The sequence below is a fragment of the Aquarana catesbeiana genome, linkage group LG07, assembly GCF_042186555.1.
Source record: "Aquarana catesbeiana isolate 2022-GZ linkage group LG07, ASM4218655v1, whole genome shotgun sequence".
In the NCBI taxonomy this organism is placed as follows: domain Eukaryota; kingdom Metazoa; phylum Chordata; class Amphibia; order Anura; family Ranidae; genus Aquarana; species Aquarana catesbeiana.
In genome coordinates this window covers 72,270,861-72,291,260 of record NC_133330.1, presented here as the reverse complement: position 1 = coordinate 72,291,260, position 20,400 = coordinate 72,270,861, and the positions used below count along the sequence as shown (strand labels likewise).

The window sequence follows — 20,400 nt, the reverse complement described above, 5'->3', positions numbered from 1 at the left end:
ACAGCATTGCACGACCGCGCAATTGTCAGTTAAAGCGTCACAGTGCCAAATTGTAAAAAGTGCTCTGGTCAGGAAGGGGGTAAAATCTTCCGGGGCTGAAGTGGTTAAACTTGTCAATGGTGCAGGTTGAAGGAACAAAGCAGGACAATTTCCTGGTGTAAGTAAAACCTTATCCACGAATACAAGTTTATCTGCTCCTTAGAGTTGCACAGAACCCCATTCCACACTCCTGTCTTAAATATTCCTTTTCGATCCACTATCCTAACTCAGAGCTAACTAGGAAAAGGGCCCATAGGGGAAAACCCTAATATATGTTACACATTGTATGGAAAGAGACAGCATTAGACACATTAACTAGGTTAAACTTCTGTTGGCACTTATAACCTTGAGGTTGCCTGCATGGTCCTTAGTATTTAAGACTACTCACATATAAAAGTTTGATGGTCCCAGTTTTTCCCATTGCTTATATCCATCACAACCAAAATAATGGTGAAACTAGATCTTACAAAACTAGATCATATAAACAAATGCCGATAAAAAGAAAAATACTAAAACACCTTAGAACATTGGGGCTTACAGGTTCGTGCCTGGCTGCTCAGACTGCGGGCTCTCGCACACATGCTTTTGCTGCTCAGATATTAGCCAAAAGCTAAGCACACAAAAGCATTCAAATGATACATGGGAAATAAAATACAAAGCAGTATCTGTAAATCACAGATGGAAAACAAAATGTTTCACTGAAAAAAATGATACTCAACCTATGGCACCCAATAATTTCTATTTTTAATTCTAAAGGGTTTTGAGTCTGTTTATAGATATTAAAGGGTCAGTCCACACAAGATCCACTCTGTAAAGTTTCAGCTATGGATGGGCTTTAATAGGCCGAATCATCTATTGGCTTCTTATTTCTTTTTGGGCCCCCAAGTTGAAAGAAACTTTCAGGAACTCACCTGCTGAAAATTCACCACTAGCGTCCAATAGAGATAAGAATTCCATGGATGATTCAATTTGCTGGCATCTACTTAATCTAAAATATTTTTTGGTAGACTGACTCCTTAAAATCATTAAGCAGTCAAAGGAAATATGAGGAATGCTACTGCTGACATTTTCTTCTGAATATGCTAGTTGTCTGGCTATTAAATTGACCCACTAGGTTCAAAACTTTAAGTAGTTAACCCAAAACCACAATACTAAACAGGAATAGCAGAAGTTATCTGCATATTTGTTTTGGGTCAATGACTTAGAATATTAAAGCAAGAGGGTCACCAAGATAGACAGCCGTTTTCAGAAGCAGAGCTCAGCAATTGCAAATGATTTAGTCAGATAGCCTTGGTTTTCTAACATGAGCATTTTGAGACACCTTTTTTAGCAAAGGTTTGGGTACCATATGTAGAAATATGATGTACTGTCAAAAGAAAAGATGGCTAAATGAATGAATTTAGTTAAAGAAAAGATGCTGAGGATGAAGGAGAGATGAGGCGTAGTAAATACAAAAGAACAGATACAAACAGATGGATAAAGACACAGGTCCACTGAGGAATCGGGTACGAGGTTTGCTACTAGACTTATAGGTCACTCTCTCAGACGTTTGGTGGTAAACCGTCCAGCCTGTAGATGAATATAGAAGGAAGAAAACAGAGAAATAGACTGATGAACTATCATTACCTCTGATGGCTTGCTCTAAATCAAAGCAGCCAAGTGATTCCACTGGCTGCCTAGCAAACATTCTAGAAAGTCGAGAAAACAGAAAGGTCTACAAAAGACAAGGGATGGAGATTATGTAGATAATGACCCACCCTTCTGGGATAGGAACCCCTTAACAAGGTAAATTCTAACCAAAGGAATGTCCAGCACACAGCTATGAATCCATTGGGCCTGATTTATGAAAAAAGGACAAAGAAGGAGCTGTTGTCCAATCCATTCATTTGTTTCATTATCAGGTTTCTTCTTTAGTGCCTTCACTTTTATTTGCTCCAGTTCTTGTACATCAGTCCCAATGGCTAAATGCAAAAGTTAGGTTAAGGGCTTTCATTACCCAAAGCAACCAGATTTTTGTCACCGGCACTAGAAAACGGACAATGGGTACCTCCCCATGCAGCAGATGATCCACTTTCAGATGCTTTCAATACATGAGGCCCAATATGGCTGAGAACCATGCAGTGAACAGTAAGGGGTGAAGTGTTTTGCCAAAGTGGGTTATATCAATTTCTGGTGATGTTACCAGAAGGTAGCAAACAGCAACTTTACCTTTGCATTTTTTTTCCTGTTTTGGTTAGAATGGGGAAAGATTAACCTGTTTGTCACTTCTCTATTTATACTTAAAAACCAAAGACAGAAACTGAGGTAAAAACAGAAAAATCTCAAGTAATTTCAGGATGTAAAGCGGGAAAGGGGCCAGTAAATACGTAATTTACCAGCTCCTTAGTTTTCTGAATAAACACAATGAGTGATTGGTACCGATTGATCACTGTGTTCATACATAACTGAAGCATAGTAAACAGTTTCATACGCTTCAGTTTTAGAATGAACAGGAAGCTGCTCAGCACAGAGCACTTCGCATTCATTCACTGCCCAGTGCAGCTGAGGCTACAGAGAAACGGACTGGGGAATCTGTCCTCAGTCCCTTTCTCTTAAAACAGAGTTTAAATTTTGGGGTGCACACCCTAATGCAATAGGCTGCGCACACCTATTCTGGCCATACATGGATAGATTCATTTCATTCAGCCTGTGGCTGACTGAAACAAATTTAGCAGATTTCTCCATCCATGCTTAACCGTACAGATGGAAGACTCCCATCTGGCAACTATTGTATTTTGACAGCTGGCACTCGAGGCTGTCAGAATACCCCAATTGTGCCTGCATCTGATTGGATGCAGACATTGTTCGGGCAACAATTTAATACCCAGCTCCTTTGAAAAAAGTCAGTTAAACAATCAATCTTTGTCAAGCCAGGCGGTGCCGACAGACACACCCATGGTTTGAATTCTTGCTGGTTCAGCATGAATCGGCTATAATTTGAGAAGCGAATGGCAGCCTTAAGTGTTGAGACTTTTAAAAAATAAAAAAGAGAAAGGCTGGCCATTTCTGCATGGCACATATTTTTTCTGAAGTATATAGGAGTATGTTTTTACAGTTATATGTGGTAATTTAGCGAGATAGCATGTTTTAATGAATAGCACAAAAGCTTGTTGTTTTTTTTTTTTTCTTTTTTTTAAGCATGCCATAGTTTCCTAAATGCCCATCATATGTGGTGTAAGAAATGTTTAAGGGCTCTTTCACACGGGGCGGATCAGTGATGATCCGCCCCGTGAACACCCTGAACACGCTGAGCAGGAAGATGACAGGTCCGTCGCTGCACACTGTGCCGCTCTCCCCTATGGGGGATCATATGATGACGGACCGTAGAGTCCGTCGTCACCCGATCGGATCCGAAAACGGATGGAAAAGTAGGGTTTTCCTCCGCTACACTTTTTCGGATCGGAGTGGGTCGGATGTCAGCGGACGTTCATCCGCTGACATCCGCTATTCCATAGGGATACACGTATGTCCGTTTTTCATCCGAAAATGGAAGGTGAAAAACGGACATACAGATCGTTCGTGTGAAAGAGCCCTTAGGCTCACACTTGCGAATAGGGCAATTAGCAATTACATGCGGAAGACCCACTGGGGGTTCCTGGCGATTAACTGCAGGTGGAAGCCCCATTAAAAGCAATGGGAGGCTGGCAGCTCCCACAGCGAATTGTGGCTGCTCACATGGGCTGTTTACATCCAGGGCCAGTCATTCACAGGTTATCGCTGTTTGTGCAATTACATATGAAAGACCAAAATTAGATACAGGAGAGGTCAGCTTCCCATTGCTACTAGCAGATAATCACCGGGAAACCCTACTGGGTATCCCAAATGTCATCACTAACAGGCCCATTCGCAAGTGTGAATGGGGCCTTACTGTAGGCCTCATAATTGAAAGTGTCAGAAAGAGGAAATGCTGCCCAACTTTGGAATGAATGCAAGAATCTAACTGGTGAAGATGAGCAACAAGTATGCCTTTGTGTGGAGCTGATATGCAGACCAACTCAGAAGAAGAAACCAAGCTCTGGTTCCTCTATTATAAAAATAAGAGGAATATAATCAGATGCTAAATTCCTATGTCTGACAAGCAAAACACCCCTAAGACGCTACAATAGGTGCTGCAGGATTTCAAACACACACCCTGTAAGGAATGAAGATAGAAGACGCTAAGCAAAAAGTTATGCCTCATCAACACTGATTTCTCTGAATTGTATGTCCGCACCACAATTTAAAACAGTCATATGGTCTAGGTTTGTTTGGGGACAAGAACTTTTTTCTGAAAAAGTACTATTGGCACCAACATTGTAACCTTAAATTTTTCATTGTGGAGCAAATGTTGACAGGGTTATCCGAAATGTAAGAGTATCTCCAGTTTTTTGGGTTTTTTTTTTTTTACTATTAGTTCCTGGAAAGAGTGGGGAAGGTCAGATCTTTGGTCTTTTTTTTTGTCTGTAGCTTCATTAGGAAGATTTGATTAGGGAGAATGAGAGGAAATCTTTAATTAGGACACAGCACAAATAAAATTATCATCGGCACAGAAAGTGTTGGAAAATCTTCCAAAGTGGGCCAAATATTCAGCAATAAATATGTGACGGAGGACCAAGCCCTTCTTCACCATCAAATGCAAAAAAAATAAATAGCTGGAGTATTTGTGCAAGAAATGTTTGTCATGAAATTGGAAGTAAAAGGAAAGACTGAAGCAAAAATGCTTGTCACCAATAGAATATCTCTGCAAACATAGTGGGCAGGTTAAGTATTAGGATAGGTTTGATGTGTTAGGTAATTGATGTCTGAATGCCTGGCAAAATACTGCAGCACCAGTATGCATCAGATATGACACTGACTAAATTTGCATTTTTACATTGTTTTATACTCTTTTTTTACCATATAAGACTTAATTTGCTATTTAAATTAAAATCTGCTTTTTTTTTATGAACTGTAATTGTATCTGACAATAACAATGTTAAACAGATGCACAGATGTGTTGCGTTTCAGCACTCCTTGAGCAATTAATCCAAACAAGTATGCAAACCAGAAAACCAGGGAAAAGTCATATTTATTGTTTTATTTTTTCTGGGTTAGAATTTCAGAGGAAACAAGAGGCTCAGTATGACGGCAAGGCAACTAGCATTTGTAGAATGGGACGATAGCCTCCATACCTCTCTCAGTAAAGGTTTTCTGCAATATTAAATTTGTAATTGTGAAAACCGGCAAACCTTATATGCTGTATAAAAATTAAATTTCTTTCAGAACATTACTGTTTTTCTGGGGTTTTTTTGTGCTGGAAATCTTGTTCACGCAATAACCCTATCAGTGTTTGTAAAAGAACAGTCATTCTGTTCTGGTTTTTGGGCACTTGATAAAGGGAAATCTCTTGTGCATTTGTCTCACAAAACTTGCACTGTGGTGTTGAAACAGCTAAGCTGTCCTCTATCTTCGCTCCTTACAGGAAAAGGAAATACATTTTTTTTTTAACACAAACACAATAAGCCTGACAATTCCCAGTTTATACACTGTGCGTAAGAGTGCGTCACTAGCCTGCCTTACCAATTTAAATGCTGCATCAGATTTGGGAGTTACGTAATTTATGTTTCAACGCTAGCAAGCGGATATTCAATAGTGCAGCTCAGCTAATACTGCCCCGAAATGTACCTGAATAGATTTCAGCATAGAGAAGATGAAGATAAATGAATTATTTTCACAGTGTCTGGCTTCTATTGAGATGCAGAAACCCTGCTGTACGGCAGCAAAGCCACGTGCAGTCAGCAGGCAACACAGCCCCTTGTTGCCTTATTATGCAGCCTGCTACATTTCATCCTGAGATACTGCACCGACAGTGAGACTAGCTCAGGAAGAAAACCTTGCAGTGATAGATCACCTTGTCCACCGTTGCCATGCACATCACCACCATCCCGGACTACACCAGAACAGATATTATCAGACGACACCGTGACCTTCACTGAGCAAGGCTGCTGCGTCTGGACACTACGACCTGGGGACGCTGTTAGGGAGGAGCCAGAAACTTTGCCCTTTAAATCGAGGTGAGATTTAAGTGGATCCTTGGCAGGTAATCCATTGCAGTCTGCAGTTATATTGCCTGCAACAGAAGATCAGATATATAGAGAGAACATGATCTGCAACATCAATATGAAAGAACATTAATTATATAACAACTTTATGTATGTAAAATTTATAAAACATTCAAGAGAACTGGTCAGTACTAGACTTGTGTAAGATTTTCAATCAGTCTAAAACCTAAACTCCAAGAATATAAACATCAAATGAATGCATCTGTTCCCATTAATACATCAATAAATGCATGCAAGCAGTGCAAGTAGCTGAATATGACATGCTTTCAGCCTCTAGCAGAGCTCAGACTGGAGGAGGCAGAAGCAATACAAGGAGCCAGTGAGCTGTGCTGCTGCACAAGGAGAATGCTGATAGGAGGAGAGAGCAGATTGACATTTGAGCTCATCACTATGCTGCTTTCCGTGCACTGTCACATGCTAGTGGTAGGGAAACCTGTAAGTGTTCGTAACCCGCAGTAGTAAAAAATCAGAGCTGTGAAAATCTCAGAAGCGGTTGGACACAAATATAAATCTTTTGGCAGGGTAAAACTGCTCCCATATATGCATTTCATCTGTGTCATTAGCAGTTTGTCTGGAGTTCAGTGTTTTATTATTGTAAATGTAAAGGCTGACTTATGGAAGGCTTGAATGTATCACTTACTTTCCTTTACAGTGCCTTGAAAAAGTATTCATACCCCTTGATGGGTGAATCACATGCTCCAACATACCCTGAAGCACCAGGTATTCCCTAATGGCACCAACAGAGAACTCAGCAGGCAGGCTAACAGTGGAGAGTCTCTTTAAATACACTACTGTTTTCTGTAAAATTTATATTAATTTTCATCCTCATCATCCTCTTACTTTATATCTTAGATTCTTTATTCATCCAATTTTGCCTGTTAAAAACCTCTCTAAATTTTCAATTTATTGATCTGTTTTTTATTTTTAAAGAAAAGAAAGATGAATTAAAGAAAACTTGCCGCTATATAACCTCACTGTTGACGGTTGATGCTTTAAAATATGGTCCCAAAGGCTAAAGTCACAAAACTTTAACACAGGACAATGATCTTTATTTTTAAGCCACATGACTAATTTTTAAATATTCGCATTCGAAAATAACTCCCTTTTAGACAAAATAGAGACCCTTTAATCATGGTGTGCTAGCTTTGTGAATTGAGCTTCAAATATAGGATTATGGAAATATGCAGTATAAACACGATGCAAGTAGCGTGGTGCTGATACCAAGCATTTGGATGAATATTTGTACTCATGAAAAATGCTTTGATACTAAAACCAATATCTTCACCCGCTTCACATATATGTGAATTGAATGCATTTTGAACCACATCCGATTTGCATGACATGTGAACCTGCAACCTTTTCAATGGAACCGGTTCACATATGTGCAGGCCGCAGAACGTTTTTAAAAAGAGTCCAATACAATTTTGAGCACAGTTCATGTTATTTCTATTGTCATACACTTTGACAATTCATACCGGAACCGCAAAACAAAGTCGCACCGGAGGGGGCTGAAATCCCACTGTCAAAATCAGACCACACATATGTGAACCCAGTCTAACCACCGCCATTTTGGAGGGAGATGTAGAAGGACGCCGCACGTTGTGGCAATTTGAGACGTGACAGCCAGACAGCAGAAGCTGTGGCAAGTGCTCTACCGCTACACCACCAGGGATGAGGCAGGTGAGTTGGGCATTGTGTGTAAAAAATAAAATGCATCTAAGGGCAAAATAAGTATCGGTAATTGGCGTCGGCAAGTACTTAAGAACAAGTATCAGTATTTGTACTCGGTCTTAAAAAACTGGTATCAGTGCATCCTTAGATGCAAGTCATCCTAATGGGAAGGTTTATATTGTCTGAACTTGTGATGGACCACATTAGAAATGGTAAAGGGAGATAATATGCCTGCAAATGCCCAGTAATAATTATCTTGCTTTACAAAAGAGAACTATGAACAAGGTACCAATATATTTTTTTCTTTATGCTCTTACTTGGAGTTATGACAAGGCAAAGGCAGCATGGCAGTAGATGACTCACACAAAAAATAAATTAGATCAAAAGTGAATCTGCTCTTAATGTTTTCTCATCCAGAGAAAGCATGCAGCTAGCAAAGTCAGAGGGAGGTCAAACTCCTTATCCGAATACTTGATTTCATTTTTTTCTAACAGTGTAATTATGGGCTGGAAGACAGCCACACTCCCGACTTCTGGATGGAACACCTCAATGGGCAGATGGACTTTCCAACCCATGCCGTTTTTATTTTAAACAATGGACTTTAAAGTTACTAAAAAGGACACCTATACGAAGAATCAAAGTCTGCTCTGCTAATCATCTTCTCAAAATACTAGTTGCCTGGCTGTTTGTCCTAATATTTTGTGAGTCAGTGACCAGCAACGAGTATGCAGCCAGTGAAGTTAGAATTCTTGGTCTGTTTACCTGCTATAGGTCAGCGACTAAGTATTTAGAGAATGTTGGATCAACATTAAAGCCAGGAAGCTAGAATTTTCAAAAACAAGAATTTTGTTAATGCTGAACTTCAGGGATAAAAAACAATCTTTGCAGTGGGATTCCATTTTGTTTAGGGGCACAAAAAAGCAAGTATACTCACCTTATCCCTCGCTTTCCCAGCAGCTGGCACTCTTCTCTATCTGGTGCCCCAGGTTGTGAGCAGTGTCCCCACTTACAATACAGAATAGCTGGTCCTGCACTGTATGTAAATGATGTTGGTGTGCCTATAACTGATAGAGCAAGGAAAAGACATGGTTTTAAGACACTGCTTGTGCAGCTGGGACCAAGCCTGTGAGAGCGAGGAAGAATAGCTGCTTTTTATGTTCTTCCTAGACAAAGTTAGGAATTTATCCCTTGTAGTGCAGGGGGAAGTCCCCCTGCAAGGGTTATCCCCCCCTCCCCCCAGGGTTCAGCATTAAGCACTCAAATAGTAGCAGAACGTAACCCCAATGTATTTTTTAAAAAGGTACATCTCTTTCTGTAAGCACTTACTCCTTGTAGGTCACCATGCCTCTAACAGTAATGCACATGTAGATGAATTAAAAATGAAAAACAGAGCATAACTCATGCTGTCCTGAAAAGATTTCAAAGCAGAATGGGCAAAACGGAAATTACTCTGGATATCTGCTTTGGAAGATAAGCTTATATGCATATTAGCAGTCATAAACTGAGACACAATTAATAATAGGTTATGACTTCAAAATCTAAATAGGGCTGGCATTAGCTAGATATTAGCTAGATAGGAAAAGCATTTGTTTAGAAAAGAACTCTGCATCACTTCACAGAGTGTTAGCACACGCAAAAAGGTAGTGCTATATTAGTTGCGAGAAAGAAGGTGAGCGAGTCATGAACACGATGTACACTCCAAAAAGAGTGGTGGTGCAAATAAAAAAAACAAACAAAAAAAAAAAAACACCACTCCCTTTAAATACATTTTCCAAAGAAAAATTTCACTTTGATGGGCAAAAAAGTGGACAAGTGGGGGAAGCGAAAACAACAAAGGAAAATGGACACCTAATACAAGAAATTGTGTTCCTGAAAACATTTCAGTATTTGGATACTCGAAAGTAGAATCATACGTTAAAGGTAGAACCTTCCTCTATAATAGATCATGTTAGGTATACATAGGGAAAAACAAAATGCATCAACCTACTTGCCCCGTTTTTCAGCTGCTGAACCAAAGGATTAAGTAACTTTCCACTTTTCAGTTTATTCTTGCTGACCCTGCGTCGACGGCCACTTGGTGGTGCCGCGTGTAGGAATCCCACATTAGGAGGAAGAGGCTTGCCCAGCCTGACGTAAAGAGCTTCTATCTCTCTCCTCTGCTGTACTTGTAATTCTGTGATTTCTTTCATGTGCCTGACAGGGAAAAAAAAAAAAAAAAGCTTCACTTGTAGAACCAGCATAAATCAAAGTCTCTGGCCATCTATACATTAATCTGGTACTAGTGGAAACAGAGGAGGAAAGAGGATGTCCAGCTGCATTATTATACATTGGATAAAAAGCTTTTAGTGCAACACATTATTGATCCCTAAGGGCGTCATTGATTAAAATGAACTAGAACAGACCTTGTAAACTTTTTTAAAACGTATTCACAGAGTAACAACGATTTACAAACTTCAGTAAAGCACCCAAACCAATGTTAAATACAAGTTCTCACTGGTTACTATGAATTATTGCATGCACACTGCTCTCTCCTTAATGAATGAGCCCAATACAGAAGCTTTTTATGTCAGACAATACAAAGAACTCTTGTAATTGGTGCACAGTGCAATAACCCCTATAGTGACCAATCATCACCAATTCATCTGATTACCATACACACATGAATTCAACTGTATGAGCAATTCAACTAATTAGACACATCTAATGTGTCTTTAATTAGACACATTTAATTAGACGTGCCTCTCCCCCTTACGGGGGAGAGGTACGGATCCAGTATATGGTCTGCATATTGCAGCAAGCATAATCTTGCTAAAGTGCAACTGACCTTTTTTAACAATTAGGTCAACACCATCTGATAAGCAGACACCCTTATGTAGAGCACTTCAGGTGACAACATAGTTGGTGAAGGTGGCAGCGATTCATCTCCAATATCAGAAGATTTTTTTCATCACATTGGAATTTTCTATGTAGCACATGTTGTTGTGATTTGTTTTCAACATTGTATTATTGTTGGCACAGTTTTATGTCATTGTATGGTTGACAACTTCATTTTTTGATATAGGTTATCCAATATCCTTCTGGCATTATAACACTGCATTTACGTTTTGTGTACAGAGATCACCATATCTAACTTACACTGGTTAGAGCAGATGCTCCTTGATTCACTATTATAGTAGTTTAATATAGGTATGCATTAGGGCCCCCTACTATCCAATTTCTAATTAGACACATCGTTTTACTTTTATTTTATTTATATATGCCTTTGTACCATTTGTATATACCTCTTGCTTATATGTATATATATGAAATTACTCTATCACCTATTTTGATATGAATAAAACTACTTTCTACCATCACCTCTGCATTTCAACCGCTTCATTTAAAGTCTCAATTCCCTTTTAATGTATTCGATATAGGGATGGAGGCTCCCACCCAAGCCTCATATAAAATCCCAAACTTTCCCCTTTTTCCAGAGAATCAACTCTGCCACCAACAAAACCGCATCAACACAGGCCCTTACTGTAATACCCCAATGACCACCGATCTTTGCATCTATAAAAAGGTCCAGTGTTACATTAATAAATACATTTCAGCATTTCTACATCCATTTAAATGTAAAGCACCCCCTCTACATTCATTTAAATGTACAGCACCTTGTAGACATCTCAACACAGGGGTGTAACTACAGAGATCGCAATTGCGACCCTGCCCGACGCTTCAGGGGGCTTGTGCGCCCCCCCACCTTCACATAGATCGGTAGGTCGTTAGGGGCAGCATATAGAGAAACCTATCCTCTCTGTTTTACCTCTGCAGCTATGGAAAGACTGTTTCTCTTCCTCTGCAGGCATTCAGCAGCTACAGGAGGAAAAATGGAAGGGATCTTTTGCTCTACATGCCGCCCCCGCCGCCCCTCCTATCCAGGTCCTGCTGCCCCCATTTGCTCTCCTGCTTCCCCCTTGTTCCCCTGCAGCTCTGCAAGCTTTCCCCCTCCCCTCTCCCCTCTCCCGCCAACTGCTGCAGAGGATGTGTCTGGATGGAGAGCAGGGAAGGGGCCAGTAAATATGACCTTTACAGACTCACTCCTTCCTTTTCCAAATGGACAGTCAGTGATCAGTACTAATCACTAACTCTGTCCATTCATAACTGAAGCATAGGAAACTATGTTTCCTATGCTGCAGTTTGTGAATGAATGGGAAGCTCTGGAGAGAGCTATTCCTGTCCACTCATTCTGTGCAGCTAAGGCTGCAGAGGTGGAGAATGACGGCTATAGTCTCAATCTCCTTTCTCTGTCTCAAAGGTGAAATATAAGAGATCTGTTTAGACCCCTGATATTTCAACAAAGCATCCTCAATGCCTCCTAAACAAATTGTAAAAAATTAAGTTAAAAAAAACACTGACACCATGGGTCCAGGGTCACAAAGGTCACACAAAGGTCACACTTGCCACCGGGGCTCTAGCATTCCGCCACCTGGCTTGGAGGGAAGGGCTTTGAAAGGAAGGGCCCCAGCCCTGAGGGTCAAGGGGGCTCTTTTTCTAGCACAGGACATTGCTGGGGATGCCTCTTTGACATAAGCGTTTTTGACAAATTAAAAGGAAGGCAGCTACAAGCAGGAAAATTCTAGGAAATATTTTTCAGAATTCTGTTTCCATGGGTGAATATATATTACACATACATATACACACACATACACACACATACACATATAGGGTTGCACCATACTGGTACTGATACTAAGCATTTGCACGATACCTGAAACTGATACTTTTAGGCTCGGTTATTTCAGCTGACAGTGGGATTCCCCCACTGACAGCTGAAAAGTAAAAAAAAAGCCAGCAATTATTGGCTGTTTAGGAGCCACTGTGTCCTTAACAACCGATGACAAATTCAGCTGTCAGTGGGGTACCCCTGTTGACAGCTTATCTGTAAACTGAAGTCCCGGTAATTGGAGCTCAGCCAAAGATAAGAAACATTGTTTCTGTTCGTATCTTACTGTTTTCTTCATCTACAGATCAAAGGGATGAACTTCGATCTGCAGATGAAGTCAGTTTAAAAACCAACCTGTCAAATAACTTTTTTTTTCCTGCTGATTTTTTTTTTCGTTCACTTCGATTTTATAAACTATTAATAATTAAAACTTTTTTAGCTTGCCCTGTTCATTGATATTTTTAGACCTTTAACATATATTTACAAGTTTTACATTGAAAGTATAAACAAAACAGTTGCGGTAGGTATCGGTAATTGGTATCGGCAAGTACTAATAAAAGAAAAAAAAAAAAAGTATTGGTACTTGTACTAGTAAAAGAAAAAAATAAATAATAATAATAAAAAAAAATTATATATATATTATATATATATATAAAATGAATAAATAAAATAATATGTAAATATATATATATATTTTTTTTTGGTAACAAAATTTGAGCTTTCTATTTTGGTGATGTAATGCATGGAACTGTATCATATACAATGGCTAGTATGCAGTATTTTGGACAGACATTGACTGCTTTAAACCCAAAACCTTCTCAAATATATTTTATAAACGAAATCTGCAAATAATCTCAAATAATTTTACATAACACAGCAACATTCACACACGTCGGACACCCATCAAGAAAGGTAATAGTGCACAAAGAAAACGTGCACTAAAAAGCCGGCTTAATCCACCTGCTGGTTTGTATGCAATTTTTAAAAGGCATTTTGATAAAGGCACCCCTAAAGAAACCCGAAGGCACCCTGGTTGAATAAGGCTGTTCTAGAACACTGTTAATCTATCAGTTGTTCAGAGAAGCACAATGCTTAAATAATGACTTTTGGTTGCCACAGTCATTGCTCACACACAGACCTTTCACATTTATATAGGAGGAGATTAATTGACACATTTACCTGGGGTGGGTGCGATTAAAGCAGGCAAGTTGAATGATGCATTTTTCTCTGATCCTATTACCCGCTATTGGAGGACTAGAAGCCATTAAGTGATGAAACCAGGGCAGTCAATATATGTCACCAGTTTACATTTTGTGTGCAAGTAATAAATAAAAACTCTGACACATTCCTTGGTTTAAAAGAAACATATCAAGAAAGAAATTGCAAAGTTTCTATACTAAGCTCTCTTCTGAAAATGCCAGGTGCCTGTCTGCAATGATGTTGTTTGGCTTTTGTAGCTTTTGAGTCACCGACCGGGAGAAACTACAGCAACAGGCAAAAGTCACACTTGCTGCATGCTTTTCTTGCTGTGTGACTCAGAAGTACTGAAGCTACGCAGAGCCATGAAACTTGCATTTTAAAGAAGGGGAAGGTCAACAAAAGGTGTCTCCATATTTCTCTCTTCAAAGGGATCTTTTAGGAGCCCCTTGGATTCAAGGCCTAGGCTATATACAGTATATGGCACCTCTTCTACCCATGTACCAGGTTTAGGTCTCCAAACTGATCTGAGTTTCAGTGGAATTACTTTGGTCCTAGGCCCATGCAATACATGAGGCCTTAGGTTATCTTATGCCCAAACTGAGATCAAGCGCCATTCCTCAGAGGTTTATTCTAGACTTTGGCAGAAGTAGCAGCCCTGTTTACAACCTGGACCTAGAATCCAAGGAGATCCACAGGAAAACTATGGCTTATTTATAGAAGAACTTACAGAAAACACAAAGGTCACCACACGCCAGCAGTATTATCTTAGAAACATTTTAGGCCAGGTCAGGTTCAGGCCCAAAACACTTCTAGGTTTGGTTAAACCTGCAGCCCTTTCCAGTTAGGTGACAGATGTTTTCCAGTTTTTTTCTCCCACAGGTCTGAAAACATGAGGGGAGTACTGCAAGAGGTTTGAACTTAATGCAACACTTTAAAATCAGCTAATTGCATATCAGATCCTCACTGAATGCTATTCGGTGCAGAGTTATGCTATAGGACACAACTGTCCATCTCTTTGCAAACAGCTTTCTTCCTGGCTAATACACCTTGCTGCCAGAATGTGCATTAGACATTATCAATCATAAATCTCCTTTAGCATAGAGTCCCAGGCTACAAAAAAGGGGCCATTAGTACTGCACCACAGCTTGCACACATTATTAGCGTACTTGGGAAGGATTTAGCCATAAACAAAGCTCAACAGTAGTCACCCACAGACAGGATTAGAGATTTCTGAAGTGAAGAATAGAACATTTGGTTACAGGCACAGCATGCCATCAAACTATCAATGACATCTTTGATCTAGACCAGATGGGCCAGCGGTAGAGCCTTAAAGCAGGTCTTTTTTAGAATCATGAAGCCCATTTATTATTTCAGTCCTCTATACATATATATATATATATATATATATATATATATATATATATTTACACATGGTGAGGGAAAAAAAAGCATTTGATCCCCTGCGGATTTTGAACGTTTTTGATCAGTCTATAATTTTAAATGGTAGGTTTATTTTAACAGTGAGAGACTGAACAACAAAAATATCCAGAAAAACGCATTTCAAAAAAGTTATACAGTAAAACCTTGGATTGCGAGCATAATTGTTCCAGAACCATGCTTGTAACATGTTTGTAATCCAAAGCACTTGTATATCAAAGCGAATTTTCCCATAAGAAATAATGGAAATTCGAATGTTTTCGTTCCACAATATTTATTCATAGGTCCTTCAGTTTATAGTCCATATAAAAAAATTATAGCAGTGTGACCAGGTTGTGTAACCATAATATGTCCATCCACAAATGGAAGCCTCCACAAGGGGGTTAGAAGCAAATTCCATCAGGAGCTACAGAGCATAAAAGAGAAGAGAGGTGCCTCTAAATGTAGCAATATGGTTACATTTAAAGAAGGTACAACATTTAGCAACTCACATGGTTGATGATTAAAAGAGACACATCCAAGTATGCAGGCATCTGGGGTAAAGCTGTCCACATAGACCGTCCTCCACACCACCGGCTCTCACCGCTGTCAGTCTGCAATCGTGACCTGAAAGACTGCCCTGCAGTAGAGCGATCTGAAAGCGAGGCTTGAACCGCTCCTGGAGTGCAGAGTGGAAGGGATGACGTCGATGGCGGTGAGGGGGATGGTTTATGTGGACAGATGTGCCTCTTTTAATCTTCAACCATGTGAGTTGCTAAATGTTGTACCTTCAATAAATGTAACCATATTGCTACACTTAGAGGCGCCTCTCTTCTCTTTTATACTCACTTGTGACATGACGCTACTTGTATATCAAGTCAAAATGTATTTAAAAGTCTTGCAAAATGCTCTCAAACCAAGGTTTTACTGTAAATTGATTTGCAATTTAATGAGTGAAATAAGTATTTGATCCCCTATCAATCAACAAGATTTCTGGCTCCCAGGTGTCTTCTATACAGGCAATGAGCTGAGATTAGGAGCACCCTCTTAAAGGGAGTGCTCCTAATCTCAGCTTGTTACCTGTATAAAAGACACCAGTCCACAGAAGCAATCAGATTCCAATCTCTCCACCATGGCCAATACCAAAGGGCTATCCAAGGATGTCAGGTACAAGATTGTAGACCTACACAAGGCTGGAATGAGCTACAAAACAGACCACCGCCAAGCAGCTTGGTGATAGGGTGACAACAGTTGGTGCGATTATTTGCAAACAGAAGAAACACATAACTGTCAAAGCTCCCTCGGTCTGGGGCTTCACGCAAGATCTCACCTCATGGAGTTTCAATGATGAGAACAGGGAGGAATCAGCCCAGAACTACACAGGAGAATTTTGTCGATAATCTCAAGGCAGCTGGGACCATAGTCACCAAAAAAATAATTGGTAACACACTACGCCGTGAAGGACTGAATTCCTGCAGCACCTACATGGTCCCCCTACTCAAGAAAGCACATGTACAGGCCCATCTGAAGTTTGCTAATTAACATCTGAATGCTTCAGAGAAGAACTGAGTGAAAGTGTTGCAGTCAGATGAGACCAAAATCAAGCTCTTTGGCATCAATTCAACTGAGAATGCTGCTTATGACCCCAAGAACACCATCCCCACCATCAAACATGGAAACATTATGCTTTGGGGGTGTTTTTCTGCTGAGGGGACAGGAAAACTTCACCGCATCAAAGGGACGATGGACAGGGCCATGTATCGTCAAATCTTGGGTGAGAACCTCCTTCCCTCAGCCAGGGCATTGAAAATGGATCGTGGATAGGTGTTCAAGCATGACAATGACCCAAAACACACAGCCAAGGCAACAAAGGAGTGGCTCAAGAAGAAGCACATTAAAGGTTCTAGAGTAGCCTAGCCAGTCCCCAGACCTTAATCCCATTGAAAATATGTGGAGGGAGCTGAAGCTTTGAGTTACCAAACGTCAGCCTTGAAACCTTAAGGACTTAGAGAGGATCTGCAAAGAGGAGTGGAAAAAAATTCCCTCCTGAGATGTGTGCAAACCTGGTGGCCAACTACATGAAACGTTTGACCTCTGATTGCCAACAAGGGTTTTGCCACCAAGTACTAAGTGATGTTTTGTGAAGGGGTCAAATACTTATTTCACTAATTAAAAAGCAAATAAATTTATAACTTTTTTGAAATGCATTTTTCTGGATATTTTTGTTGTTATTTTGACTCTCACTGTTAAAATAAACCTACCATTAAAATTATAGACTGATCCTTTTTTGTCAGTGGGCAAACGTACACAATTATATAATATTATATACATACACACAGTGTATAATATATATATATATATATATATATATATATATATATATATATATTTATATATACTGTGGATATATATATATATATCCACAGTATCTCACAAAAGTGAGTAATGAGTGTACAGCTTGTACAACAGTGTAAATTTGCTGTCAAATACCCTCAAAATAACTCAACACGCAGCCATTAATGTCTAAACCGCTGGCAACAAAAGTGAGTACACCCCTAAGTGAAAATGTCCAAATTGGGCCCAATTAGCCATTTTCCCTCTCCGGTGTCATGTGACTCATCACTGGAAGTTCAACATGGCTCCTCATGGCAAAGAACTCTGAGAATCTGAAAAAAAAGAATTGTTGCTCTACATAAAGATGGCCTAGGCTATAAGAAGATTGCCAAGACCCTGAAACTGAGCTGCAGCACGTTGGCCAAGACCATACAGCGGCTTAACAGGACAGGTTCCCCTCAGAGCAAGCCTCGCCATGGTCGACTAAAGAAGTTGAGTGCACATGCTCAGTGTCATATCCAGAAGTTGTCTTTGGGAAATAGATGTATGAGTGCTGCCTGTATTGCTGCAGAGGTTGAAGGGGTGGGGAGTTGGCCTGTCAGCGCTCAGACCATACACCGCACACTGCCTCAAATTGGTCTGCATGGCTGTCCTCCCAGAAGGAAGCCTCTTCTAAAGATGGTGCACAAGAAAGCCAGCAAACAGTTTGCTGAAGACAAGCAGACAGAGGATTACTGGGACCATGTCCTGTGGTCTGATGAGGCCAAGATAAACTTATTTGGTTCAGATTGTGTCTAGCAGCAACCAGGTGAGGAGTACAAAGACAAGCGTGTCTTGCCTACAGTCAAGCATGGTGGTGGGAGTGTCATGGTCTGGGGCTACATGAGTACTGCCGGCACTGAGGAGCTACAGTTCATTGAGGGAACCATGAATGCCAACATGTACTGTGACATACTGAAGCAGAGCTTGATCCCCTCCCTTCGGAGACTGGGCTGCAGGGCAGTATTCCAACATGATAAAGACCCCAAACACACCTCCAAGACCACCACTGCCTTACTAAAGAAGCTGAGGGTGATGGACTGGCTAAGCATGTCTTCAGACCTAAACCCTATTTTGCATCTGGAGGAGAGCAAGGTCTCTAACATCCACCAGCTCTGTGATGTCGTCATGGAGGTGTGGAAGAGGACTCCACTGGCATCCTCTGAAGCTTTGGTGAACTCCATGCCCAAGAGGGTTAAGGCAGTGCTGGAAAATAATGGTGGCCACACAAAATATTGACACGTTGGGCCCAATTTGGACATTTTCATTAATGGGTGTACTCACTTTTGTTGCCAGCAGTTTAGACATTAATGGCTGTGTGTTGAGTTATTTTGAGGGGACAGCAAATTTACACTGTTATACAAGCTGTACACTCACTACTTTACATTGTAGCAAAGTGTCATTTCTTCAGTGTTGCCACATGAAAAGATATAATAAAATATTTACAAAAATGTGAGGGGTGCACTCACTTTTGTGAGATACTGTGTGTGCGTATGTACATACGTATGTATATATATATATATATATATATATATATATATATATATATATATATATATATATATATATATATATATATATATATATATATATATATATACACACACACACACACACACACACCACACATGTATATATACTCGCACACAAAAACACACATACACAAGCACACACTACATGATCATCTACATTAGATTACAGGTTTAGATATTTTAAAGCCCAACTTTAACTTTTTTTTTTTTTTTTTTTTTTGGACAGAGCTGGAATGGGTTAGTCTCTCTGTCAGGTTTTTATTGTCTCTGTACTTTTAAGCAGGTTGCCTATGCTATTAGCCAGACCCATGTGGCTGCCCAGATTAAGGAGGAAAGGCATTAACTGTGCTATGATTTCTGGCTTACATTTGTGGACTTTTGGGGTCCAGAGGTCTGGGTCTCGTGGGTGCAAGGGTCAGTGAGATAAAGACCGGGAACCTGACAGGATATTCTGAGAGATGTAGTCCCTCTATGAACGCCGGCCTTCAGAATACACACAAGTCATGAACTTCTCCCATCAAGTCGTGCCAGCTATGTACTTCACCCACAAGGACTTTGCCTTTGCAGCCACTTTTAGCGTTAGATAGGGAAAGGACATTCTGTCATGTTTATGTTCATCATGCTGCACTTTAGTAAAAATGGTTAACCACACTAAGCCTGGTCTCAAGTTACTCAAGGGGTGCACATGGGGTCCCAGAGCATATACTCAAGGATCTGAGACCACCAGGAATACAAACGATTCTAGTAACATCACAGCAACAGAAGGTTAACTGCAACCAGTGGTTGGAATGGTACCTGGTAAGGTAACAGGTTCTCCGTAGTGAGGGTCTGGTTATGGCTCCCTTCCTAACTGTGTGTCTGTCGGTCTTCAGGAGTGGATTAGCAATACGGAGAGTTATGACCCGATCACTGGATCCAGAGAAGCAAGAGTTAAGTGAGCATGCATGTGCTCGGCAGGACCCCATTCTGTTACCAGGAGTGAGGTAAAAGAGGTATGCTGACTGGTGGTGGGGGAGGGGGGGGGGCACCCACGCCATTTTTTTTTTGTATTTTTGGTGCGGGGTTCCCCTTAATATTCATACCAGACCCAAAGGGCCTGGTAATGAACTGGGGGGAACCCACGCCGTTTTTTTCAATGATTTTTAGCTATATTGCCGGGATCCGACAATACATTACAGCTGCGAGCAGTTTTAAATGACATTTTTTCCTTTAGAAATGTAATTTTGCTTTGGTACTGTTATAAACATGGGGAAGATGTGCTACTTTACAGACTAAGGAGACCACCCAGGCACGATATTTAAAGGAATATTTCATTTTTAATGTTTCACTTTAAGCATTATTAAAA

General features: G+C 40.3%; 1 protein-coding gene across 1 annotated transcript in view; it reads right to left on the bottom strand.

Moving 5' to 3' along the window:
* WNK2 (WNK lysine deficient protein kinase 2) overlaps positions 1-20,400 on the bottom strand; it is a 356,194-nt gene that overhangs the window by 28,645 nt on the left and 307,149 nt on the right. The window contains 3 exon segments of the mRNA XM_073592324.1: positions 1,510-1,608; positions 5,948-6,166; positions 9,817-10,022. Of these exon segments, the coding sequence (XP_073448425.1) occupies positions 1,510-1,608; positions 5,948-6,166; positions 9,817-10,022 (524 nt within the window).